Source organism: Tursiops truncatus, chromosome 15 (genome assembly GCF_011762595.2).
Source record: "Tursiops truncatus isolate mTurTru1 chromosome 15, mTurTru1.mat.Y, whole genome shotgun sequence".
Lineage (NCBI taxonomy): Eukaryota > Metazoa > Chordata > Mammalia > Artiodactyla > Delphinidae > Tursiops > Tursiops truncatus.
Window position 1 is genome coordinate 43,538,570 of NC_047048.1, and position 26,517 is coordinate 43,565,086.

The window sequence follows — 26,517 nt, forward strand, 5'->3', positions numbered from 1 at the left end:
ACCTGGCCCAGCGGAGGGGAGGCTGCAGGGTCCTGGAAAGATGACCCCAGGGACGGTGACCAACCAGGGCAAGAGCCTGCCCTGCAGGAAGGAGCTGGTCCTCACTGGGAAGGGATGCCTGGGATTGGGACCCATGGGGTGCATGCATGTGTGTGTCTCTGTGTGTGTGTGTGTCTGTGTGTGTTTGTGTGTCTGTGTGTGCGTATGTGTGTGTGTCTGTGTGTGTCTGTGTGTGTGTGTGTGTGTGTGTCCATGCGTGTGTGTCTGTGTGTGTCTGTGGGTGTGTCTGTGTGTGTTTGTGTGTCCATGTGTGTGTGTCTGTGTGTGTGTCTCTGTGTGTTTGTGTCCGTGTGTGTATCTGTGTGTGTTTGTGTATCTGTGTGTGTACGTGTGTCTGTGTGTGTGTCTGTGTATCTGTGTGTGTGTCTCTGTGTGTTTGTGTCCGTGTGTGTATCTGTGTGTGTTTGTGTGCCCGTGTGTGTACGTGTGTCTGTGTGTGTATCTGTGTGTGTGTCTGTCCATGTGTGTGTATCTGTGTGTGTCTCTGTGTCCGTGTGTGTGTGTCTGTGTGTCTGTGTGTGTATCTGTGTGTGTGTCTGTCCATGTGTGTGTATCTGTGTGTGTACGTGTGTCTGTGTGTGTATCTGTGTGTGTCTGTGTGTGTGTCTCTGTGTCCGTGTGTGTGAGTCTGTGTGTGTGTATTTGTGTGTGCGTGTGTGTGTGTCCATGCGTGTGTATCTGTGTGTGTGTCTGTGTGTCTGTGGGTGTGTCTGTGTGTGTTTGTGTGTCTATGTGTGTGTCTGTGTATCTGTGTGTGTCTCTGTGTGTTTGTGTCCATGTGTGTATCTGTGTGTGTTTGTATATCTGTGTGTGCACGTGTGTCTGTGTGTGTATCTGTGTGTGTCTGTCCATGTGTGTGTACCTGTGTGTGTCTCTGTGTGTGTGTGTGTGTGTGTGTGTGTGTGTGCGCGCACATGCGGGGGGCAGGTGGGTACCGTGTGGACAGTGCATCACCCACTTCCATCCTGGGCCCCTGGAGAAAGTCCCTGTTTGAGATTGGGGTGAGCCCCTCCAAATTCACCTGTTTTCTCTCAGATGAGACACAAACAGTCCAGCAGGAAGCTTCTAGCACAGGCTGAGTAGAGGCTCTGATTGGCAGTTTTACATGTGTTTGATTAACCAAAACAGGAGGGACACCCGGGCTTGAGACCAGGCCCAGTGACGTCCTTACTCAGATCAGAGTCTAAGGCAAGAAGGGGGTTCAGGGCAGGTCCCGGCCCCGACACCTGCCCTGCCTCACCCTAAAACCAGCTTGAAGTCTTGGAACAAAGAGTGGACTCCAACTCTGCCTGTGCGCTTCCCACCCAGCCCCATCCTCCGATGGTCAAACCTTCACCCAGCTGTCCGCACCCCATCCCAGAGATCCGCAGGCCTGTGAGGTTTAATCTCCCATGGAGCAACCCAGAGCCCATCCTTGGGGTTTTTCTCTTCCTGTGGGGGACACACACTTGCCAGGAGGGCTCGCCAGGCCTGAGCCCCGCTTCGGGGGATGATGGAGAGACCCCTGGTAACCTCGCTCTCCATCCCCATCTCTCCCGGCAGAGCGACTACTCCAGTGACACAGAGAGCGAGGACAACTTCCTCGTGATGCCCCCGCGGGACCACCTGGGCCTTAGCGTCTTCTCCATGCTCTGCTGCTTCTGGCCCCTGGGCATCGCCGCCTTCTACCTGTCCCACGAGGTAAGGCCTTCCCCAGGATCACGCGCACGCGGCTGGTGCACCCAGGCCATCGAGGACAGCCTGCTCGGGTCGGAGAGCCATCTGCGGGGACCGGGCAGGGGGTGCCCAGCCTCACCCCATCAGGCCCGGGACACATCCTCTGACAGTGGCCACTGGGAAAGCAGCGGGTTGGGAGCCCGGCCTCCAGGCCAGCGGGACTGACCCCATGTTGGGCGCGGACTTGGTACACACTGGGAACGGAGGCAAAGCGGGTTTGGTTTTCTTTGTGAAAGGCTCACACGTAAAATAGAGTCCAGTCTTGCGGCGCCTGTGTGCTTATCCCAAACTAAGGTTCTGGAGGAAACGGCCTGTCTGGTGGGTAACCGTGCCCTCCGTGCTTTAAGGGCGTCGATTCCCAGCCCTTTTTCACAGCAAACGTCCTCCATGTGCCTTCACGGAGCCCAGGTTTTGAAAGATTTCCTCTAGCAAATGGGGAGCCTTCATTCAGAAATGATCTACATTCCCGTTTTTATTAATCAAAGGAAGATGTGTACTTGCCAATTAAAGCATGAGTTTCAGCATCACCTGTCATCCCCACCAGACGGGAGATAAAGGCAGCCCCTTCCGCTGGCCCCGGAGCCCACCGCATCCTCAGGGCACCGGGCTCCCTCTTCAGCATCCAGGGCTCTCGGGCCTACCGGCCAGGTCTCACGCTTGAAGCACTGATTCCTCTGGGCTTGAGAACAGACCCCTGGCCTCTCACTGCTTCTTGCCATTGTCTGTACTGATTCGGTTTTTTGGGTGAGTGGAGAGTCCCTTTATGCATGTTCCCGTGTCCCCTGACCCCACGAGGAGCAGGGGGAGAAGAGGACCCACTGGTGGCCCCCTGAGGGCAGGCACCTCTTCACAGGGACACTGAGAGGCCCCAGGGGGACATGGTGGGGCCGCTGCTTGAGGTCCCGTCTCTGGAGGATGGACGGGTACAGGGAGGGGTGATGGGGACCGTCCTGCACCGCTGGGGTTGGGTCAGGTGGCTGTTTCACGTCCAGCTTTGACCTGGAGGATGTGTCTGAGCTTCTCTTTTGCGACCTTGTCCCACACATGCCAGAGGCCTCTGCTCTGGGGACACAAGCCGAGGCTGCAGGGCAAGACTCCAGGCTGTCAGGGGCCTGAGCAGCTGTGGGTGGAGCGAGGCCGGGATCTCCCAGACCCAAGCAGTGGCCGCGGTCGCTGCGTGCACCAAGGATTGGGACGCACAGCGGGACCCAGACAAAAGCACATGGGCAGATGCCCTCGATGTGCAGATGGTGTCCCCAGAAGACCCCAGGCCCAGAGCCCAGCGCCCCGTGTCAGCTGCGCCCTGAGCCTGGGTTAACGTGCTGCAAACAGGCAAGAGGGTTTCTCCAGGAGAAGGAAGCTCAGGAGGACAGAGCCCAGAGAACCAGGGCCCAAGTGTAACGTCAGCCACCCCCTGCATCCCAGTCTTGACACATGGAGGGGTGAAGGGGGCGGCCCACTCCCAGCCTCCCAGCCTGGCCTACTGACAAACCCCATCACCCCCAGGGCGTGCCCTCCAAGCCAGAGCTGTGTTCTGATTGCCACGTTGTAGAACGGGACTCATATTTTTACCATGGATTCCACAGGGCAGATGCTCCCTGTTCAGAGAGATGCAAGTGGACATTGGTGTCACTTGTCACCTGCCGGCAGAGGCCAGGTGAGCCCTGGATAAGCGGGGGCTGGGGGTGGGGCTGCCCAGGAAATGTTGTCTACGTGCCGGGATGCAGAAGTCATCCCTGGTCTTGGCTTCTCCACGTACCCTGGGGGAGGCCTGTCTCTGGGGCAGGGCAAGCCGTGCACAGCATCCTTGTCTAAAATATGGTAAATATAATAAAACTCCAGCCACAGTAGAGGAGACTGGCATGAGATCCTTCTTCTCAGAAAGTAACGTTACCCTTCACACCTTAAGAACCTTCTAGACTCGGGCCTGATGAGTCAGGATGTTTAATACCTTTGTTGGGAAAGGATTCTGATCATCTGTTAATGGCAAGTGAAACAGTCTCCGTGGAGGCCGCTGGTCACATTCTCAGGGGTGAAGAGCCAGCATTTTGAGGCCTGCGGGGTTGCCTTTGCTGTTGGAATAAGAGAAGGGGCTCTGGGGTTCCCGGCCCTCAGCCCCTCTTTTTTTTGTGCTGTGAGCGTGGACCCCTCGGTGGACACATCTCCACGGGAACTCGCGGCTGAGACCCTGGCGCGCGGGTCCCTTCAGGGTCAGCGTGGCTCTGGACTGCACTGCAGGCCCAGGAGCTGGCAGCCCCTGGCACATGGTGCTTCAGCCCAGCCTTGAGCCCACCGGGCCTTCTGTTCGTGCCTCTTCAGCCTGACTGTAGATGCAGGAAATCGGAATTGTTGGCACACACGTGGGTCCCCAGGTCAAGGGACACCTGGAAGGAGACGTGGGATCTTTTCTCCAACAGATTTTATGATTCGAAAAAGGCCTCAAGTAGCAGTAACAGTGGTGGTAAAAGTGTCAGGGAGGTGGGTACCACCTGCACCTCTGGGCCCCGGCCTGCGTTGAACACCGCACACCTGCCTTCTTGGGTGGTCCTGGCCAGCAGTGTCGACACCCCCAGCTCACTTAGAAAGGCGTGTCGTCTGGCCCACCGACCCGCTGCATCAGAGCCACTGGGGGAGGGGACGTGGAAACGGCTTTTGAACAAGCCCTCCCCCCGCTCCTGATGCTGCCGTAGTCTGAGCAGTTGCACACGCGTGATCTCATGGGAAGTCCGTGACAGGGCACTGCCATCACGTCACTTTGTGGCCATGGGATCAGGGTTCAGTGAAGGCGATGGCGTCCTAAGGCCAGACCTGCTGGCGGTGGGCCTCGCCCCCGGCCTTAGTGTGGAGGCCTGAGGGCAGCGTTTGTCCACAGCTTCACTTTACTCCAGTGCTAATCATTTGATCCAGCTCCCAGTGCAGGCAAGTTTTATACACTTTTTACAGAGGAAGGTGTTGTGTGTAGTTTTGGTGGGTCCACCCAGAAAATGATGCTCTGAATGATGTGGAAGACAGAAAGGACCCCAAATTTGCTGCGCGATGGCTGTGAGCTAGTTGATGTGCCCACTTTATCTTATTTAATCTTGGCAATGAGTCTGAAAGGTGGGAATTTATTATCCCCATTTTTATGGATGAAAAGACTGAAGTTTCAAGGGATTAAATAACACAGAAATCAGAGAGGTAGCAAGTATGGATACATGATGCAAATATCAATGCTTCTAACACTTAAAATCAAATTTCCTGCAACATAACTTTGACTTTTATCTGCAAACAAAAATAGAAAAGCACAGCTCTCGCTTCTAAATCTTGTCCCCACCTGCTTGGAGCGTGTTACAGTGAGGAAGAGAAGCCTTCTAGGCGGGATTGGGCGCTTACCTGGGCACCTTCACCAGCAGGGCAGGTGTGAGCTTGAGACTGGAGCTGGAAGACCCTCCCCGACTCCCCAGCCCACCTGCGCTGCCCCGAGGCCGTGGGTCCGGAGCTCCCGCTGGCGGGAGGCCTGAGGGCTCCGTGCACGGCGTCGGCCTCAGGCATCTTCTACATTTGAGCATCTATTATGTCTTGATTTCACTTCCTAAAATGTTTCTTTCCTTTCTTAACTGCATTATTATAACTACAATTAAATGAGAAAAGGGAATTAAGCGTCAGATTATGAATTTTATGAATAGCACCCGCGTTTCGAAGTATTCTTTAATATTTCCTAAAGAATCTCTAGCTGTCTTCTGCAGAAGGATCACTAGTGGTATCATTAGAAGCAGAAATCTATAGTTCTTCTACAGAGACCGTGTTCCTCTTACAACAGGAATGTTTCTTAATTAGAAAATTGAAGACTGGGTTGAGGAACTTAGATTTTCTGTCACTTGAATTCCCGTTCCTTCCAGCGCTGACAGGAACTCGCCCTGGCTCTTTGCATGAGTGGCCTAGTGCAATGGGACGAAGAGAACAAAGCCCGTGGGAGCCTTATTCAGACTCAGAAGTGGCATCGCCGTGTGAATAAAGGATGGAAAGCCCCGGGGGGCTTGCCGAGTCCCGGCTACACGTGTGTCTGATGCAGAGACCTGCACACCCGTGTTCTGTTCAGTCATTTCGTAAAGATGAACCATGTGGCTGATAAACGTGGCATCTCTTGAGGGTGTCCAGACCCAGCTGGGAGGAGTCACCACGGCTCAATATCGAGTCAAGCTGCTAAATGCTCTGGGCACGCGCCACACGCAGGTCGGTGAGCAGCCAGCACGAACCCCTCCTCCTCTGGGCGCCCTGGAGACAGTGCCGAGCTCCCTCCTCTGAGCTGCCCACCAAGGAGGGGCTGCCACCAGTCGTAGGCTGAGGGCTCCCCCCAGGAGGAAGCAACAGAGACAGAGGTGACCTGGGGGGCCAGGGAAGACAGGGCAGGGCCGGAGAGTCTTGAACGCAAACTGGAGTCTGTCTATTAACTGAGCGTTTTAAGCCAGAGAATAAGGGTGGGCAATACAACAACGTAAAGGGTGGTCAGAGGACACGGCACGGAAGCAGCACGCTCTGCAATAGAGTCAGCTCAGAGCAGAATATCCTTTCACAAGGAAGCAAGCAGACACGTGTGCCAGGCACTGCAGGGCCTCTGCGGATTTCTGCTGCGCAGCCTTGGGGTCTCATGAGGCAGATGCAGCGAGACGGGCCTCTTCACCTCCCTCCACCCTCCCATCCGCCAGGAGCTTAGTTACAACAAAGCCTTGAGCGGCAGATGCCTCAGATGCTTTTAGGAGCTGTCACCTGTCCATCTCTAACCATTCATCTCACCAGAGAGACCGGCATTTCCACGTTCTCTTAGCTAAACCTTGTCACAAACAAAGACAGGTTTTGGAAATGCTCAGTTTTTTTTCAAAGTTGTGTGCTTAGGACAGGTGCATTACATAAAACTGGACCCCGTGTCCTCCACACACTCAGTGGTGTGGTTTATAATCATCCGTAGGTCTGGAGGAAATGTTTTATATATGTCACCACGCACCTCTTTTATCCTCAAGTTCATTATTCTCCGATGCCCCCTGATTTATAGTAAGTTGAGTACCGCCTGGTGACTGCGTCTGTAAGCGGTAGCAGATTCAGAATTAGCACAAGACCCAACTTCATACGTGAGAGTCACGGGTCCTCTAACAGGTGGCGTTATCATCTGGTTTAGCAGGGTAACTAAGTACTAAAGCCATGAACTCTGCTGGAGCCAGAGGAGGACCTGGCAAAGCCTGTTCCAGCCCCAGGAGGTGTGGAGAAGCAGGAGTGATGGGACCACCTGGGAAGAAAGATGCTACCAAGGGGGCGAGGGCGTGGGAAGGATTTGGACCAGGCCCACCTCTCCCCCCAGGGTTATGGTGAGGGAGCGGCTAGGCTGCAGGAGCCCCACCAGGCGCGGGAATGGCACTGACTTTGCAGAAATGGAGTATAAACGTGACTAGAAGGATGGCCTGATATATCAGATGGATATATTTTAACCTGTATCAGGAAAACATGCAACACAGCTTAATGGTCTGGAGTGATCACTTTCCCCCTCCCCTCCCCCTTCTCTCTCCCTCCCTCCCCTCCTTCCTCCTCCCTGGATCTCTCCTGCCCCATCTCTATCTCCCTCTCCATATGTGTATTTGATACGCTGATTGTAGCTTCTGAGAGCAGTTTTGCAACTTCTGGATCTAAACAATTCTGTATAAATATTAATGATCTGGTGCAGCCAGGACAAATCAGATTTCTGATCTATTTTTCTTCCTCCAGAACGCATGCTGGAGTTGAGTCACTGATCTCAGCTTGTGTTGGTGGATAGATGAACAAATGCATCATATCTGTTCTGTTCCCTGGAGAGTATTAGATGGATTTTTTGCAGTTATCGTTTATGCATTGTCTCAGTAATTACTATCTCGATTTTGTGATTATTTGTCTGGAGCAGAGAAACCCGTGCGTTGATTGTCCAAGGGCAGAGCCCACACAGTGCCTGGGAGTCCAGAGTTAAAATCCCAGCGTGTGTTACATTCTTCCCTCTGGCCTCATGCTCACCTCAAATTACGTTTGCAAATGCGTGATCTTTTTGCTTTTAGATGATGTATCTAAAGCTGTAAGGACGTAGCCCCTAAAAGCATGGTTGGTCTTTTCTTTCCCATCTCTTCTGAGATTGAGGCTCTGCACAGGTCCTATGACATCCCGAGGACCGAACAAAAGGTGCAGTCCCAGGAGCTCCTGCTTCTGTGCAGTGGCTGTGCCTCTGAAGGCTGAGTCCAGCCTGCCCAGAGCCTAGACACACTTAGCTGAACATGCCCTGGTCCATGACAGACGCCAGTCTCACCACAGGCGTCCCTGGATGTGGCCTCGGGGAAGGCCAGGCCACTGATCCATCTCACTGTCTGCAGCACGAAGCCTCACCTCACAGGCAGGACAGTACCCCCTGTGTCTGGACTCACAAGTATAGTGATGCCAACAGAACATAGAAATTCGGGAACAGTTGTGATGAGTCACTGGTTGATGAGCACATCATAGATTCTCGTGGGAATGAGGGTCATTTGGGGTACATCTCTGATGTTTTGATGTTGACGATGATGAAATTTAAGTCTTCCTCACTGAGAGACCCCTCACTGGACTACCTCAACCATGGGGCCAGCTAGCTGTACATGGGAGTCAAAAGTACTGATGACATTACACCTGCACCTTGGCTGTAAAAACTGGTGCAGCAAGAGGATGGGACCCTGGCTCAAGACTCTGGGTGGGCTGCTCTCAGGAGGGCCCCTCTTTTCTTGCTTCCTTGATGAGCTTTGGCATTTTCTGGCACTTGAAGGTTGCATGAATCCCAGACATAGAGCCTAGAAGATACTGAATTTAGAGCTGGAAAATTACCTTGAGCACAGCATGTACTGAGACCTGCAGTCTCTTACCTGTGTGTAAAGCTTCTCATTCTTATTTCCCTTCTCTCCTTTTAGACGGGGGATTCTTCATTTCTAACCTTCGGTTTTATTTAAATGATTGGTACATATAAATAGGAAGGAGTCCTTGAAACACACCTGCAGCGCGTGTTTACTTTGGTCTGAGCTTTGCGTTGCAGTGATATTCACACACACACGAGGGCAGGGTCGAAGGAGCCCCACGTACTCAGCGTGAGCTGGTTGGGGAGAGCTGTGGAGCCGGCTGCCTCCAAAGTAATTCAAAGATAAATGATGAAGCAGCGAGTTCTTAGATGACACGACGCAGATTGCTTAGGGGATGCAGGAAACAGCAAGACGTGTAGGCGGAAAGTATCCTTTAGAACTGGCCCTGCGCCGGGAGAGAGCAACACGCAGGTGGTGAATTTGGCCCTGGACCCTTCCCATCCCCCATCCCCCATCCCGGCCCATCCATGGTTCTCCAGGAAGTGCCACAGTTTGGGTCCACTTTGGCCCATCTCAGTCCCACGTGGACAGCATCACCCCTCAAGGCCCCAGCACTGCCTGCTTCATCCAAACTGAGTGGAGGTTTCAAAGCCAGCCTGAACCCCAGAGCTTCCCCATTACCCCCATTCTGCCATCACCCCAGCCTCCTGCCACTCCTGCCTCCCTCCAAGACCACCGCCCCCATCCCAGGCCCGCACTGCCCACCACCACCAGACTGGGTCTCTGGGGGTCCCTTCTTGGTCGTCGAGAGCCACAAGAGCTTCCAAGGTGTCCAGGATGGTTCACAGGCCCAGAAAGTACCAAGAACAGACTGGCAGTGCTTTGTGGTCCTCCCGGGAATCTAAACACAGTGGAGATGTGGTAAGTCCATCTTGAGACCCTGCCCCTAGAGCTCAATTCTAAGATGATTCTCTGCATTCCTGAGATGATTTTGCATCATTTTGCCTGGCCCTCAGAGGTGTAACAAGTGCCTTGCTTTCCTCTGGAAATGACATGCAGGGTTTGAAAACCAGAATGGAGCTTGTAAGTGAACAAATCTTCATCCAGAGCCATCTGTGTCCACGTAAGGATCCCTGGGCCTTGCCCATCAGGGGCGCTGGGAGTGCGTTTGTGCCTGTCCCATCGCACAGGGGGCAAGTGCTGGTCAGACCTGGGATCCTGAGTCACGCTCTGCCCACAGAGGGTACAGCTGATCGCGCTGGCTCTCAGGCTGATTTTCAGGTAATTGGCGGGGTGTCTTGCAAGGACTGATCACAGTGAGGTTTGATTTATTATGCATGAATGTTGGATGGGGGGTGGGGCACAGAGTTCGGCTGACTCTCTGGAGTCTGAAGGAGGCCGGAGCCCCGAGGGTTGCAGGTCACCTCAGTACATGTGGCCACTCTTCCCGAAGCTGTCCGGTGGCATCCCCAGAGGCCGGAGCCCAGGGTGCAGGGAAGCACCCTCTGCAGCTTTGCCTCTCGGAAGTGTGTCTGTCCTGCGGCTGCAGCTGCAGCAGGAGCTGGCGGCTCAGCTCCGTGGTCAAAGGGCTGCGTCTGTCCTGGGCCGGCTCTCAGGCACGGTTCCTGGAGGAGTGTCTGGAATCTGCTCCCGGGCCTGGACCTGGAGATGCTCCGGGTGTTCTGGGCACCTCCATTCTTGGCCTAAGAGCCTGTCCTGAGAAAGGCCAATTCTTTCTGAAAAGTCTTTGGTACTCCTTGTCACCACCTGTGACCAGGGAGGCCCTGAGTAGCTGGGTTCATTTCCCCAGAGGGCGGCCCTTCCCCAGCAGACAGAAGCCATCTGACTCCAGCTAAGGGCTTGGGCATGTGGCTGTGCTGTCTTTACTCAGGAGAGAGGACTTTGCCCTTTCGCACCAGGACAGAATCAGATGTGGCCCCAAACACCCCGCCATCCGATCGGGAAGATCGTGACTCCCTGCCGGGGCCCACCTGCTGCCCTGGTCTCCCCACAGGTGCGAGAGGAGATGGGACGCCCCGGGCCCGACGCAGGCTCCCGGCGAGCTATAAAACCGAAGAACGGCCTGGGCAGCAGGATGTAAAAGTGTCCTTGACGCAGCCTGTACTAACCTGCAAGATGATTAACTTTATTTCCCAGTAACTTAACAGAATTCAAAAGCCAGGGGACAGGCTTAAAGCAGAATCAGCTTGAGCTATATTTCTAAATATATCTAAACTCAGAGCTCTTCCCCCTCAGCTCCCAGCAGAGGATTATAATAATCGTTTGTCATGGTCAGAAAGCTTGCCTGAAGGGTTTCAGCTCACGGTGGTCTGTGGATGGAGCGCGTTGGCCACGGGGGCACTGCAGTCCGGCTGCATCTCCAGGATGTGGTGTTCGTGGTGCGTGGCCTGAACAAGAGTTTAGTAAACACACTCTGTCTGCTTGGTTGGCATAAAGACAGAGACGGGGGAGCAGGTCCAGGAACCAGAGGCCTGGCCAAGACAGCTCTTCCCCAAACCGCCCGCTCTTCTTGGCTGGAAAGAGGCACTGTGAGAGGGACTCATCCAAGTTCCTAGGCTGAGATTCTGTGGTGGTCAGGGCAACAAGTCCACTGAGACCTCAGGAAGCAACGAGGAAATGGGACGAGGAAGGGTTTCTGGCCTTCGGGAAATAGTCAGCCCTCCTCGGTCCTTCTTGGAGGTGGTCAGGGAATAAATAAGACAGACCCACGGTTAAAGTCCTAACTGACAAGCTGCTGTCAAGGAGGAGTCCTGCTTCACCCATTTAAATGCTCAGAATAGAGTTCTTTATTACACTGAGATTAATGTAACCCAACGGGCATGTCGGGGAAAGCAATGAACAGAAGGTAACAATACCTGAGAGCACGGATCCTCAGATGTTGCCACAGTATTGCTCCCAAGGTCTTCTGTCCCCTAGAAGTTAGTGGTTTATTTTCAGAGGAGTTCTTTCAGTGGCCTCCTTTAATAAACGAAAGCGTATAGTCGAAATCAGCCAATGAGCTGTACGCAGTTATCAAATTCTGAACGACGTTAGTATCTTAAGTAGGGGAGGCAACTTCCTCGATGATGTTTTAACATCTGTTCAATCGGCCACACCTCAACCCCCTAACTCCAAGGGACAGAGCTGGGAGGACACCTCCGTGAGGACAGAGCACCAGGAACCCCAATGAGCCCGCACGTCCTGCTCGTGGACCCGCAGAGCTGACTCCTCCCCTCCAGGGTCTCCCCTCCTGGGCAGCTGGGCGGCGATACAGGACACAGTCACCCCCACATGCCGTTCCTGAGATAGGCACCCACTTCCACCCACCTTCACCCCCATCTCCTCCTGTCCCCAGAGTCCTGGACGTCCTTTCAGCCCAGGGAGCTCGGACACCTGGATTGTCTTGCCCTCCCTGCCCCCCTCCTCTGGGGGGATTGCCTAGACCCCACGAGGGCAGGCAGGCTGTCCGGGACATCCACGGGCTTGGTGGGAAACGGGTTCATCATGATTTTCACCAACTTCTCACTGAAATTCAGCATTTCTCCTGTTTGTGAGCGTGGCCACCAGCGCCAGGGGAAAACTGTTTAACTCAGGGGAACCAAAGGGCTGATCCTGGGGGAGCCAGAGGGGTGGTCCTGGAGTGGGGCTGGAAAGGTGGTCCTGCAGTGTCTCTGCAGGTCAGAATGCTGGACTCACTCGCACCAAGGGCTCAGCCTGTCTCCTTCTCTTTCGGGGGTCATTTCTGACCCACAAATTATGCTCCTACTAGCCCGTTTCTCTGCCAACCCACAAAGCCCCAAGGAGAAAAAGACATCATCCCAACAGCAGTTTCATTACCTTTATATTTTACTCTCATCTTTGAAGCTGGAAAAAGATGCTCTGTATTAAAATGTTCCTTCCCGCTGTGCATATGCTAACGTCCTCCACACAATAAAGCTAAGGGAATATTTTACACGCTGAAAGTAGCTGCAGTGACCTTTCTTCTTCGTGAAAGAGTCTCTTCTTTCCCTCATGGTCCTTCCCCTCCTCCTTCGCTCTTTTTTTCCCCCTTTGCATGTCAGCTCTCAGTCCCCTATAGCCAAGTGACTGGGCCATCTTCCAGAAACAACAGCAAAGAAAATTATCAAAGGACACGGAGGAAACAGACACACTTCTTTCCTCCAGTTATGGCCTCTGCAAAGTCCTAGATTCTTGGAGGAGGAGACTGAGATCTTGGGATGTAGCTGGGAGTGCAGGTCATACCCCGGCCCAGGGCCCTTGTCTGAAGCCCCCTGTTACTTAGAACTGCCAGAGGGTCTAGAGGGAGGCTGTGGTCTTGAGTTTATCATTTTTTCCAGGTTTATTGAGGTATACTCGGCAAATAAAACTACATATTACACTTCTAGGAGGTGATGAGAGAAATAAGACAGAGGTTGGCCTGCTTGTACCTGACCCGAAGGTGGGACCCACCAAAAGGAATTATCTGGAAGGGGTGGGAAATACGGAAGAGCAAAGTTCAGATGAGTCTGTTGTTTCTAACTGCCCGGCCAGAAAGGCACTTTTCTCCTAGAGATTTTGCTTGTTTCTTACAATGGAGAAGAAGGTGGCAAGAATATTGAGGCTTCCAAAGGGACAGACACACACAAAAGGAAGACCAGAGAGAAGGTGTGTGGGCCCAAGACAGCTCTCCCCTCCCCTTCTCTGTCTACCCTCCGTGTGTTCCCATCCACAGACGATCTCATGGGAGCTGGTCTTTACGCGGCATAAACGGGCCATGCATGTGCGTGCACACACACACAATTTAAGGACCTTACCCATACCTTGTACTTATTTTTAATGTTTGTAAGTCAGATAGATACAGTGGTGTCACTGTATAATAGTATAGCCCTTACTGACTACAATACTTTCATTAGCTTATCAGACTACAGATCTCCAGGGATAGAAGGATTGTCTCCTAGACAGTGACTAGAACACACCTTATCCCAAATTGCACGCGATGTGACCCAGCCTCACTTTCTTGTCTAACTTCACAGAGGGTAGATTTTCCAGTTGAGCAACACTGAGGTAGAGAAGGAGTGAACCCGAGCCTTCTGCCTTCAGACCCTGCAGGGACCAAGGAGCACCGTCAAGGTCTGCACATGAGGAAACTCAGGCCCCGTGTCTAAGTGGACTCGTTAAAAGTATACCAAGAAATAAGAGGTACAAACCCCAGCCTCCCCAGAGAAATGCCCTCAAACTTTTACGGAAGGGGTGAACCCTGCTGCCTTGGGGAGCAAACTCTCGCAATCTCCCCGCACTTCCTCCTGCTTCTGCAATGAGTGTTTTGCACCTGCTCCTGGCTTTCTGATAAACCTCTGCGTTTTATTTTGGGTGCTGATACAGTTATTCCTGCAAAGAAAACTGCCCTGAACCTCGTGGCATGAAATGACCTTTTCATTGTGCTCATGGTTTCTTGGGTTGGGATCCGGGAGGCGCCATGGGGAAGGCCTGTCTCTGCTCCTCAATGTCTGGGGTCACTCGAGCCTGGAACATCTGCAGCGTCTTCACACCCATGTCTGGTAATTGATGCTGGGTGTTGGCTCAGACTTTACCCAGAGTGAGCACAGGGGCACCCAGTACCTGGCCTTCCCACGTGGTCCCTTCACATGGGCTAATTTGCGCTTCCTCACAGCATGGTGGCTGGGCTCCCAAAGCAAGTGTCCCAAAAATACCAGAGCAGATCATAAGACCTTGTTATGACCCAACCTCTGAAGCCATGCAGCATCACCTCCACCAGACCCTGTTGGCCGAGGCCTTGGTAAAGTTCTACCCAGACTCGTGGGAAGGAACATAGAGGTCAAGGATCTAGAAGAATATGAGGGATGGAAAACACTGCAGCAGCCGTTTCAGGGAAGATATAATCTGCCACAGCTGCATTTACAGGGATGAAAGAAAAGTATACACATAACATGTTTATATTATTAGGTCCATCAGAAAATGAATAATGAGAGAACAACTTTCTTTCCTAAATACTATATTCAGAAAGAAAATATCAAATGAACAAAATTTCTGAGACCTAAAATGCCTTCTAATAGTTTATGAGGTCATGACATGATTATAGTAAAAAGCAAAGGGCATTTTTACTCCAAAGCTATTATACTTATCAAATGCACACTGGCACACATGACAATGATGATGAAGATGTTGCCTAGTGAAGACAGAAGGGCTGAGAGTCTTGTGAATCTTCCGTTAGCAAAGCAAACAGCATTGTGCTGGTAAGGCTAAGTGACAGCACTAAATATTCTAAGTGATTTTTAAAATAAGCTAAGTTAACATATTTCTTCAAATATCTACAGCCTTACAGTATGTGTGTGTACAGGAGAGGAACAGAAACTACCTCAACAAAAGAGACCCGCCTTAAAGCATTTGTTAATCTCCAACATGCATCTCGTTTGTTATCCTAAAAGCAAAGTGCTGCAGGGTGGTCTCTGGCAGGCTTTTGATGGGGGCAGGGTGGGGGGTGGGGAGCAACCCTACTCTGGAGGAGAGATGGAAAGACCGTGGAGTTCATCCCTCTTTGTGGAGTGCACCCCTGGCCCACTGTGCACTCCAGTTACAAGACTTAGAGGGTCACAGAGCTTCCCCTCCCCCATACCCTTCCACCATGTGAGTATAAGCTTCCAGTATGATAACAATGGATGTGAGCTGGGGGGCATGAGGTGTATACTCTGTTTGAGGCAGTACACAGGAAAGCCCCAAAGCCAAGAGGAAAGACAAAAATAAAGACATTCGAAGAGGTACCTAAAGCTACAACAAACATCAAACACGCTTCACTTCTTGCCAGCTTAACATAAATTCTCACACTAAAGGCCTATTTACTTTAATATCTACTGCTCTATAAAGACGTCTTTATTGCAAGGCATGCTAGAAGTCAAGAAAAGTCTGAAGAGACAAAGCAATCATTAGAACCAAACTTGATTATGACTCAGATGTTGGAATTATCAAACAGAGGATTTAAAACAACCGTGTCCAATATGTTAAAAGCTCTAAAGGAAAAGGTAGACCACATGCATGAACATCTGGGTAATGTCAGCAGAGAGATAAAAACTGTAAAAGAAATGCTAGAAGTAAAAAACAGTAACAGAAATGAAGACTATTTTGTTGGTACACTTGACACAGCTGAGAAAAGCATCAGTGAACTTGAAGATGGCCCAAAAGAAATTACCCAAACTGAAACACACATTGAAAACAGTGAAGAAAAAAAAAAAGAACACAACATCCAAAAACTGTGGACTGCAAGACCATAGGAAATGGTGTAACGTGTAATTGGAATACCAAAAGAAGAAGAAATATTTTAAGAAATAATACTGCAGAGTATTACATATGTTCCAAGAAGCAGAGAGACCATCAAGCAGAATTCAACAAAAACAAAAAGACCCTAGATGTATTATACTTAAACTGTAGGAAACAAAAAGAAACTTTTGAAGATTCCCCAAGGAGAATAAAACACCTTACCTACAAAGAAACAAGGATAAAAACTGTGGCCAACTTCTCATCAGAAACCACACAACTAAGAATGCAGTTCAATTCAATCTTGAAAGTGTTGAAAGAATAAAACAAATAAACAAAAACCTGCCAACCTGTGTGTATATCCAGGGACAATATCCTGAAAGAGTCAAGGATAAATAAAAACAATCTCAAACGAACAACTGGGGGAATTCACTGCCAGCACCCCTGAGGTCTAGAAAAATATTAAAGTTCTTCAGGCAGCAGGAGAACGATATGGGTCAGAAAACTGGACCTACATTGATAAAAAAGAAGAGCAGCAAAAAATGAATAAATAAAAATGAGATGTAATCTTTTATTTTTCTTATTCTCTAAAAGATCGCTGTCTGTTTAAAGCACGAATAGTAACAGTGCACTGAGCGATTAGGGAATAAGTAAAAGTGAAAAGTGACAACAGTGTTGAAGAGATGAGAGGGAGGATTTGGGAATATTCCATCATAAAGTACCGGCACTACACTTGAGACAATATGGTGCTATTTGAAAGTAGGCTTAGCAACTGAGATATATATTTTAAATAGAAGTATAAATGATAAGGCAATAGAGGAGATAAAATGGAATCACATAAAATGCTCGATTAAAACCAGAGAAGACGGGGACTTCCCTGGTGGTCCAGTGGTTGAGACTTTGCCTTCCAATTCAGGGGGTGTGGGTTCCATCCCTGGTCAGGGATCTAAGATCCCACATGCCTCGCGGCCAAAAAACCAAAACATAAAACAGAAGAAATATTGTAACAAATTCAATAAAGACCCTAAAAATGGTCCACATTTTAAAAAGAAAAAAAACAGAGAAGGCTGAAAAGAAAATAGAAACAAATGCAACAATATACAAAGATGGTAAATATTAATCTGATTATATTAATAATCATTTATATGTCAGTGGTCTGAACACACCAGCTAAAACAGAGATTGTCAGATTGATTTTTAAAACAATGAGACCCCACTATACGTTGTCTACTTATAAACTATATACTGTCTACATTTAAAGAAACCTGTATATAAAGCCCAGACAGATTGAAAGTAAATATTAAAAGTAAAGATATGAAAAAAGATATACTATGCTAACACAAATCAAGATAAAACTGGAGTATCTTATGTGAATTTCATGCAAAGCCGACCTCAGAACAAGGCATATTATCGGGGATAAAGAGGTGTGTTGCATAATGATAAAGGGGTTAAGTCTCCAAGAACAAATAACAATCGTAAGCGTAAAGTGAATGCACTAACCCCAGAGTCGAGATATGAGGCAAGACTACAGAATTAAGAGAAGAAATAGATAACAGTTACAGTTGGAGACTTCAGCCACCTCTGTCAGTACTTGATAGATCAAGCAGACAGAAAATCAGTAAAGATATAGATGACCTGAACAGCACTGTTAATCAGCCAACACTGCAGAATACACATTTCTTCTGAAGAGCACAGGGAGCGTTCACCAGGACAGGCTGTATTCTGGGCCAAAAAAACAATCCTTAAAAATTTTAAAGAAAAAATACAAAGTACATTCTAGACCACACAAGAATTAAAATAGAAGTCAGTAACAGAAACGTAGCTGGGGATTTCCCAAATTTTGGGCACTTTAAAAATGTACTTCTCAATAACCCATGGGTCAAAAATGTCTCACAGGAAATTTAAAAATATTCTGAACTAAAAATGAAAATAAAACATCAAAATTTGTGGGATGTAGTTAAAGTGATGCTTAGAGGGAAAATTGTAGCATCAAATAAATCTGTTAGAAAAAGATATATGCATTTGATGGAACCTAACCAGCCACCTTAAGAAACTAGAGAAACAAGAATAAATGAAAGCAAAAAGAATGAAGGGAATAGTTAAAAATAGAGAAGAAATCAACTGACACTGAAAATAGGAAAACAGTAGAGAAAATCAACAAAATCAAAAGCCGGCTATTTGAAAAGACGAAAAACCAACAAAACTTGAAAAGTCAATAAAACTAATAAACCTCTAGCCAGGCTAACCAGTAGAGAGAGAATGAGATTACCTATACCAGGAAAGAAAGGGTCATCTCTACTGATGCCCTGGATATTAAGAGAAGAATAAGAGAATTCAACAAGTGTGAAGAGCTCTGTGCCCGTGAACTCAATAACCCAGATGAAATGGACCAATTCCTTGAAAGCAAGGAGCATTGGCTCCCCCGGAATTGCCATCTCTCTGTGCCATCGACGGTTCTCTCCTTGGCTGCATGTTGGCATCACCTGGAGACCTTGAGCAGCTCTTGTTGCCTGGACCCCCTCGTAAGCATCTTTCTGTAATCGGGGTAGGGTCTGCGCAGGGCCAGGACGCTCAGGTGTCTCCACCTTCTGACATCCTTTGAGCAAAATGGTGTTCCCTGCTCTTATGAAGCCTTTCTCTTGGTGGATGTTCCAACAGCTAAAAGCATGACATCTCCCCAGTCCCAGTGCCTGGAGCTGACACTGGTTTTCATCTTCAGGCTTAGAAATGGAAAACCTTAGATCCTCAACAGCAAGATGCTTTGCTCTCAAAGTGGAAGGGACCTTTGTGAGCCTGTGTTTGAGGCCGAGGTGAAGGAATCCTAAGGAAGGGGCCCCTCAGGACTCCAGCCCCACCCCGGAAGCAGGAACCCCCTGTAGACAGTATAAAGGCTCACAAAGGATAAAGTGTTTTCACGTCACTGGGCACAGAGAACCTCGGGGCCTGAAAGCAGAGGTAGTGATAAAAAATGGAAGAATGGTGCTCTAGGCTGTGGCATATCTTTAGATTTTTTATTCATGTTGTGGGTGTACAATGTGGACGTGAAACCATTTTTGTTGGTTTGTACTTACACCCGCGAGTGAGAGGGGAGTGGTCCCCGCTGGGAACCAGGGAACCGAGTAAGAACAGCTGAAACGGGCGAGTCGTGGGTACAGCTTGCCTGTTCCAGCTCCCAGGCCGTCCTTAGCTGCTCAGCCCCCTTCCTACATAAAAATCCCTTGGAAGGAAGGAAGAGAGGAATTAGCCCCGGCTGCCAGGGCATGTGGGAAGCTTTCCGGGGCAGCCAGGGTTCTTCTGAAGCGAACACGGGCCATGAACCTGGAGTCTGGGTGGAGTGGAGCATCTTCCACTCGGAGCCCCGTGTGGCTCTTCCTCCTGGCCTGTGTGTTGGTGGGGGGCCATCAATGGGGGTCACCCCCTCAAGGCCCATCGATTTATAGCAGAGGGAACAGAAGCCATCCACGTAAAGGTCGTAGTCAGTGCACAAAGGGCACATGGAAGTGCATGGACCTGGTAGGGTGTCCGTGCCTTGTAACTGCACAATGCTTTCCTCTGGGCGCTGGCATCCAGAGCCTGGGGTTTCAGAGGTTTTAGGTGTTCTACCTCCAAGCAAAGGAGGACAATGGTGTACGTGCAGAGAGACCAGTAGAATCCGTCAGAAAGGGGATGACCGGCCGTGGCCAAGCTTGCTGTGTCCGCGGGGAGGCACCCAGCCCCTCACCCGCCCTTGTTCTGCCTGACGCACCCCTGTGTGGCCCTGGCCCTCATCTGAAGCTGATCCCCAGCCCAGTGCTCCAGGGACAGCTGCCTGGACGCCCCACGTCTCCACCCCCCATTTTATTCACCTGCTGGTGGGTACCCCTCTATAAAAACAGTGACATGGAGACCCTATAAAGAATGACAACAAATCAATAATGAAACAGAAACCTTTGTCGTTCATGCACAAAGGAAGGTGCACGAAGGACCAGGGAGCCCAGGAGATGGGCTTCTGATCGTTCATCTTCAGGGGAGCACAGATGAAAATCACTGGCACACAGAGCACCCGGTTCATGTTGGAATCACTGGGCCCACGGGCTGGGACCCTCCCCCACCGTTGGGAGTGGAAAATGCTGTGATACTTTCTTATAAATGTAAACATCCTTCTCCCTATTTTGCACCTAGACATCTGCCCAAGAGAAACGCACCCACGTGGTCACAGAGGTTGTTCACAGCAGCATCCTTGGTCACAGCCCCAAAATGGAACAACCAGGAAAGCCGGAAACAGCCAGGGTTGATCTCAGGGCTTCTGTGGATGGAAGGTGGTTTACCAGCCGGGTCAGCTTGGTTGGGGCAGCCTGAGCCCCTCGGTTTCAAGGTTGGCAGAACCCACTCTGTAGCTGCAGCGGCGCCCACGCCCCTGAGATGTCGGTTCCTGGAAGCCCCTGTGCTGACCCTTCAGAACCAGTTCCCTTCATACTCTTTGGGCCACCCACACTGCGAGTGCCACCTCTCTCCCATTGCTTCTAGAACCCCTGAGTTGTGGAATCTCCTGGCCAGAAGGGTAAGTGGTTCTGAAGCAACCAGTTGCAGTGATATTAACACCAGACAAACAGAATTCAAGGGAAAAGCCATAAAGAGCGACAGAGAATAACTACAGAGATAAGAGGGCAGCAAGAAGCGTAGGTAGATTAAGGTAGAAGAGTAACTAGCGTGGCTGCCGATGTGAAGGGAGAAGGGTTTACCGGGGACGTCACGGACCCGTGCCCCGTGTCATCCACAGGGTGATGCTGGGAATTAAATATGCCCCTAAAGGCCAGCCTGGGGAGCCTCTGTCTGTGAAGTCAAGGAAGGCTGGAAACCCAGGAAGATATGGGGGGGGGGGCTTTAAATCGACATTTGGGGAAATCGGAGAACAGACTCAGAATTTCTGGGCAGTGGGCCCAGGTCAGGTTGAAACCATGACCTGGCATCGGCCCACAGCTGAGCCGTGAGGTGGAGAAGTTAAGCCGCGGCGGGTCTGGAGCTGAAATCTCCCCGGGGGTGCGGGCCGTGAGGGCAGAGGTCCAGCAGGGGGTCCCCGCGCCTGCAGACGTGGCCTCCTGGTCTCATCCAGAAAGCAGCAGCATCGTTCACCGGCCCCCAGGACTATCAGCCTCGACTGCAACATTCCTTGGTCTCGAAAGAATTTACCAAAACAGTCATTTCCAAAGAAAGGAGATGTTTTAGCCTCACAGACGAGGAGGAATACGGTGAGTTGGTTAGGAGTACGCTGGACGGACCTCAGAGCACCACTCACGGTGTAAGGTCTTCTGGGGCGTCTGGACGTTGGGGGTCCCACCTGCAAAGGAGCAAGTTGCGAAAATGGCATGAAAAGCCCTGGTGCTTCCTGGTGTCTCCGGCGCCTCCCCCGGTAGACAGCACGCAGAACCCTGTCCGGAGAGGTCAGCGTCGCTTTCAGGGACCCTTGGAAGGGTTGTAATGACACTAACCTGTACCCCACCGTCGCCTGTCTTTGATGGCGGCTTGCGGTGTTGACGGTTTCTGAAACCCAGGACCCAACGTTCTGATAAGAGCTTAGATTTCTAGAAGTTTCACCAACCAGGACCCTGACCACCCAACACATCCCTGTGGTCTTATCCTGTGCGCTCAGACCAGACCAGAAGAGCCCTTCATTTTCCAAATGTGTGCTGGGTGGCGCTGCCAGCCTGGGTGGGGAGGGGTGGGCAGTGAGGAGATCACTGGAAATCAGTTCGTTTTAAACCTTTCCAGTCAAGTGGAGCCCCTGCTGCCTGGACGGAGCACCTAACTTAATGACATTATCACACAGTGACAGTGTGCAGACCACTAGCAGCGTCATCTCAGTGAGATTTTATCAGAACCGTCCCGGGGACTCGGGTCCCGTCTCTCGTGCTTTGTAAGGAGTCCAGGCAACAAGAGGGTAATTCAGCCGCTGGTGAGGTGAGCTGGGAAGGGCAGCAGGACGCTGCCCTTTCTTTTGAATATTTTGTGAGTGTTTGGGGGAAGGAGGGCAGCAAACAGCTGTGCCTTCACAAGGAAACAGGTCTCCTGTAGCCAAGAGGATGAGGGTGTGGGAGAGACGCCCGGGCTTTGGCAGACGGGGCCTCACAACTGTCTCCTCACTTCTGGAATAAATGTGTCAGAAGCCATAGCATGTTAGAAGGCCCTGGAGCATACACCGTGGCTCCTGTGAAGTTTCTTAGTTTCTTCTTGGTCAATAAAGTTGCCATCGCCTTCCGCAGCTCAGAATACTCTTCCCCATCATTTCCGGTGGTTCTTCGTGTTCTGCTCTGGTCCTCATCCCCTCCAGGAACTCAGGAGCAAAGGATGGGTCGCAGTTAATGTGAACGTGATGTGCTTGGTGGCCGGCAGCAAGTTCCTTGCCATTATAAAAATTCGGTGAATAGGCAGGCCTGGAAGCTGTCTCCCCCTGGTCGAGTTCACCTCCAGACCCAGCATACATTTCCTCTCAGGTCTGGGCAGATGTCACAGCCCTACGTGCAAACGAGGCATCTTGACTCTTCACCGTCTGTGGGTCCACCAGTGGTTGCCCCCCACCGGGCTCTGCCGCCCGACCGGCAGCCCCTACGCCACTGCCACCTGCCTGGCTCCTGACGCCACCCCTGGCATCCCCTTGTTCCCAACCCTAAGTACCTCAGCCAGAGGCAGAACCTGCCCTTGCTTCCCTCCCATGCCTGGGAGGTGGGAGCCAATTGCCAAGGTTTGTCAAAGCGCTTGAGAGAGACACACCCTCCTGAGCCGCCTTGGGAAGACAGGCCCTAAAAGGGAACAGAGATCAGAGATTAGGGCGGAGCTGCAGAACTGCCCTGCCGCCCACGGCCAAGGACTCTGCCCCTCAAGGCCTTGGGAGCCTGCCGGTGGCCCTCACCTGCTGCTGCAGGTGCAAAAGTGGATTTTTTAAAGGAAGCGCAATGACTGACAAACGTGCAAATACGTTAAAAGCAGCAATATGGTGGAAGGTAAAAACAGAAGTGTATGTTTTCTAAATTCTCCACTGCATGAATATCTGCAGGTGCGATTGCTGCCGGAACAAACCAACCAACAGACTAACCAAGGGAACTGTGGGACGGGGGCAGCTGATAAACGGTGGCTTAAGTGTGAAGCCAGAACCGGTCTGACGTGAAAGGCTCCCCTGGGGTGTACGACCCTTCCTTTCCCAAGTCCACTGAGCGAACACACTGGGTTTTTTATGAGAGATGCTCAGGGCAGCCCAGAAATGTTGAAGATCAAAGGCCGCATTCTCAGGCTTGGCACTGAGAAGCTCTGAACCCAGCCGGAGGGCCACCTGCCCTGGTTCTATGCCTGCTCCCTCCAGGGGCTCCAGGGCCCAAGAAGCAGAGGTGGAGCAGGCGGGGTCCCCACGCCAGGCCGACCCAGGCCACGCGGGAAGGACAGCACAGCAACCCACGTCTGAACGTGGAGCAGCACAGACGGCGTCTCTGTGCAGGCGCCATGGCCGCGAGGCCGGGACAGGTTTAGGAGGGGCTGGCAAGCAGCCAGCCAGAGCCTCATCTCCAACGGAGCCCGGACCAGGCCCCGGCCGGTGGCCTCCAGCCCCAAGCTCAGCGACCGTGTGGGTTTATCAGCCATCAGGGGCTGCAGATCAGGCCTGAGAGCAAGTCTGGGGTAGAGAGATTCCCCCCCCAGACCCAGGCCCCAGGCATCAGGCTCAGGGGGTCCCAGCACCTGCTGTGCTGAGGGGAGCTTGGGTGTCACTGCCCTGGGGCTTCCTCCCCACGACCAACACTGACTCCACAGGCTGCACACAATGGGAAGGGTAAACCGAGGCATCAGCCCGATGGGAAATGACACCTGTGGGATCAACAGGTTTTTTTCTGTTTACCGGCACTGAAATTCTGGACAGCGAATTAAACTATGAAGCAACAGGGGGAAACTCAGCATTTACGTTTAAGACTTTGGTCTGCGCACACCAAAAGCCAACATTACAAAGGGGGTGAGAAACCCAGTAGGAGCAACCTCACACAAAAGGGCCCGATTAACAAGGGGGATGAGGAACCGAGAAGGAACCACCTCACAGCAAAGGGCCCATATCACAAAGGGAATGAGGAGCCCAGCAGGAACCACTTCACCCAAAGGCCCCACATCACAAAGGGGATGAGGAACCCAGCAGGAACCGCTACACAACAAAGGGCCCACATCACAAAGGGGATAAGGAACCAAGAAGGAATAACCTGACACCAAAAATCACACATCACTTAGGGGATGAGGAACCCATCAAGAACCACCTCACAACAAAGGGCCCACATCACGAAGGGGATGAGGAACCCAGCAGGAACCTTCTCACACCAAACGACCTCATCACATAGGGAATGAGGAAAGCACCACAAACCACCTAACACCAAAGAAACATCACCACAGAGGGGATGAGGGATCCAGCAAGAACAAGCTCAGACTAATGGGTCCACATCACAAAGGGGATGAGGATCCCATTAGGATCCACCTCACAACAAAACAGCACATCGCAAAGGGAATGAGGAACCCAGCAGGAAACACTTCACACCCAAGGGTCCACATCACAAAGGGGATGAGGAATCCAGCAGGAAACACCTCACACCAAAGGCTACACATCACAAAGGGGATGAGGAACCCATCAGCAAGCTCTCACACCAATGGGCCCATATAACAAAGGGGATGAGGAAGCCAGCAAGAACCACCTCACCCTAAAGGCTCACATTACAAAGGGGATGAGGCACACAGCTGGAACCACCTTACACCAAAGAACCCACATCACAAAGGGGATGAGGAAACAAGGAACCACCTCACACTAAGAGCCCATATCACAAAGTGGATGAGGAACCCAGCAAGAACCACCTAACACCAAACGCCCACATTAAAAACGGGATGAGGAACCCAGCAGAAACCACTTCACACTAAAGGGCCCACATCACATATGGGATGAGGAACACAGCAGGAAGTACCTCACACCAAAAGCCCACATCACAACGGTGATGAGGAGCCCAGCAGGAGCCATCTCACATCAAAGGGCCCACATTGCAAAGGGGATGAGGAACAAAGCAAAAACCACGTCACACCAAAAGCCCACATTACATAGGGAAACAGGAAACGAGCAGGAGCCACCTCACACCAAAAGCGCATAACACAAATGGGATGAGGAACCCAGCTGGATCGACTTCACACCCAAGGGTCCACATCACAAAAGGGATGAGGGACCCAGCAGGAGCCACTGCACACCAAAGGGCCCAGATCGCAAAGGGCATGAGGACCCCAGCAAGAGCCACTTCACACCCAATGGCCCACATCACAAAGGGGATGAGGAACCAAGCAGGAATCACCTGACACTAAAAGTCCTTATCACATAGGGGATGAGGAACCCAGCAGGAACCACCTCGCACCAAAAGCCCACATCGCATAGAGAATGAGGAAACCAGCAGGACCCCCTCACACCAAAAAAAAAAAAAAAAAAAAAAAAAAAAGACTTTGGTCTGTTCCGTCCAGTCCTTTCTGTGTGCATTATTCCCTGTATAGGCAAGATTAGGGTTTAAAACATGCCTTTTTGTAACCAATATCATGAGTACTTGTCATGTAATTAGTGATGTTTGTGGTGACCTAATGTCTCACCATAGGGATATAACATGGTTATTTAATTATTCATCTTTTAAAGCATTCAGATTTTCTCCCAAATTTCCAGTCTACTAGGGAACACTGAATTTTTTTCATTTTTTATTTAAATCTTTGCTAGTCTTTGCTTCTTAAGAAACAAGCTTTTCTTAATTTCATTGGAGCAATATAATTCATGATTATCTAGTGACCCTGTCACGGGAAGACTTTTTAAAACAAGGGTGTTTTGTTTGCTGTGTGATTGGTTTTCTGTGCCATGGACTGGCAGGAAAATAAAAGGACCATCACGTCACCCGTAATGTAACAATCTGAGGAAGCTTGTTGTGCACAAGACAAAGCCTAGTCATGGGGGCTCTTCTTCAGGGAACATGGGGGGCCCCCAGATTCCGTAGAGGCACCGACCCAGCACCTGACAGGTTTCCGCTGGCACAGAACAGCCACCACACATGTGCCGGAGATGTCAAACACATGGTGAAAGCGGCCACACACATGGGGCAGACATCGGCCAGCCTGCGTCCACTGTTGGATCCAAACGGCCCAAACATTCATTTTTGTTCCTGAAAATTTTTCTCGTCCCCAAGGGGTATTTAAAGAGAAAGGTCTGATTTTTCCTCTCCTGGGTTTTAAAATCTTTAATCTCCTCCTTATTTGTTTCCAGAAAGGAAGCAGGACTTTTGCGTAAAGAATGAAATGATGGAAATAGTTTCCGTTCGTGAGCACCTGTTAGGATCCAGGAGGCAGGTGCTCTGTCACTTGACACTGAACCTGAATTCCCCATCTCTCATTCTCCATCAATGGAGTCATATGCAGACGTGCTTAGCAGGGAGTGTCTGCAACTTACCCTGACACGCATCCAAAAGAAAAAAGATGGGTTGATGGATGGATAGAGAGCTGGATAGATGAACCTAATAACATAAACAAAATGCTAATAGTGAACTGATGGGGTTGATATGCTCACTGCAGATTCTTTTACCTTTTCTGTGTGTTTGAACATCTTCCTAACACATTGTTATATTAAGGGTACGTTTATGGAAACCAGTATTAACAGCAGTCATTCTCTGTGG

General features: G+C 50.8%; 1 protein-coding gene across 2 annotated transcripts in view; it reads left to right on the forward strand.

Annotated features, from left to right (window-relative positions):
- Window positions 1-26,517, forward strand: part of SYNDIG1 (synapse differentiation inducing 1) — a 58,897-nt gene that overhangs the window by 21,844 nt on the left and 10,536 nt on the right. Inside the window, exon 2 of one of the 2 annotated variants that reach the window (XM_019927611.3) lies at window positions 1,603-1,740. In XM_019927611.3, the coding sequence (XP_019783170.1) occupies window positions 1,603-1,740 (138 nt within the window). Of the gene's footprint in view, window positions 1-1,602; window positions 2,011-26,517 lie in introns of those variants that run through there. The other variant, XM_073793301.1, reaches the window with a different exon arrangement.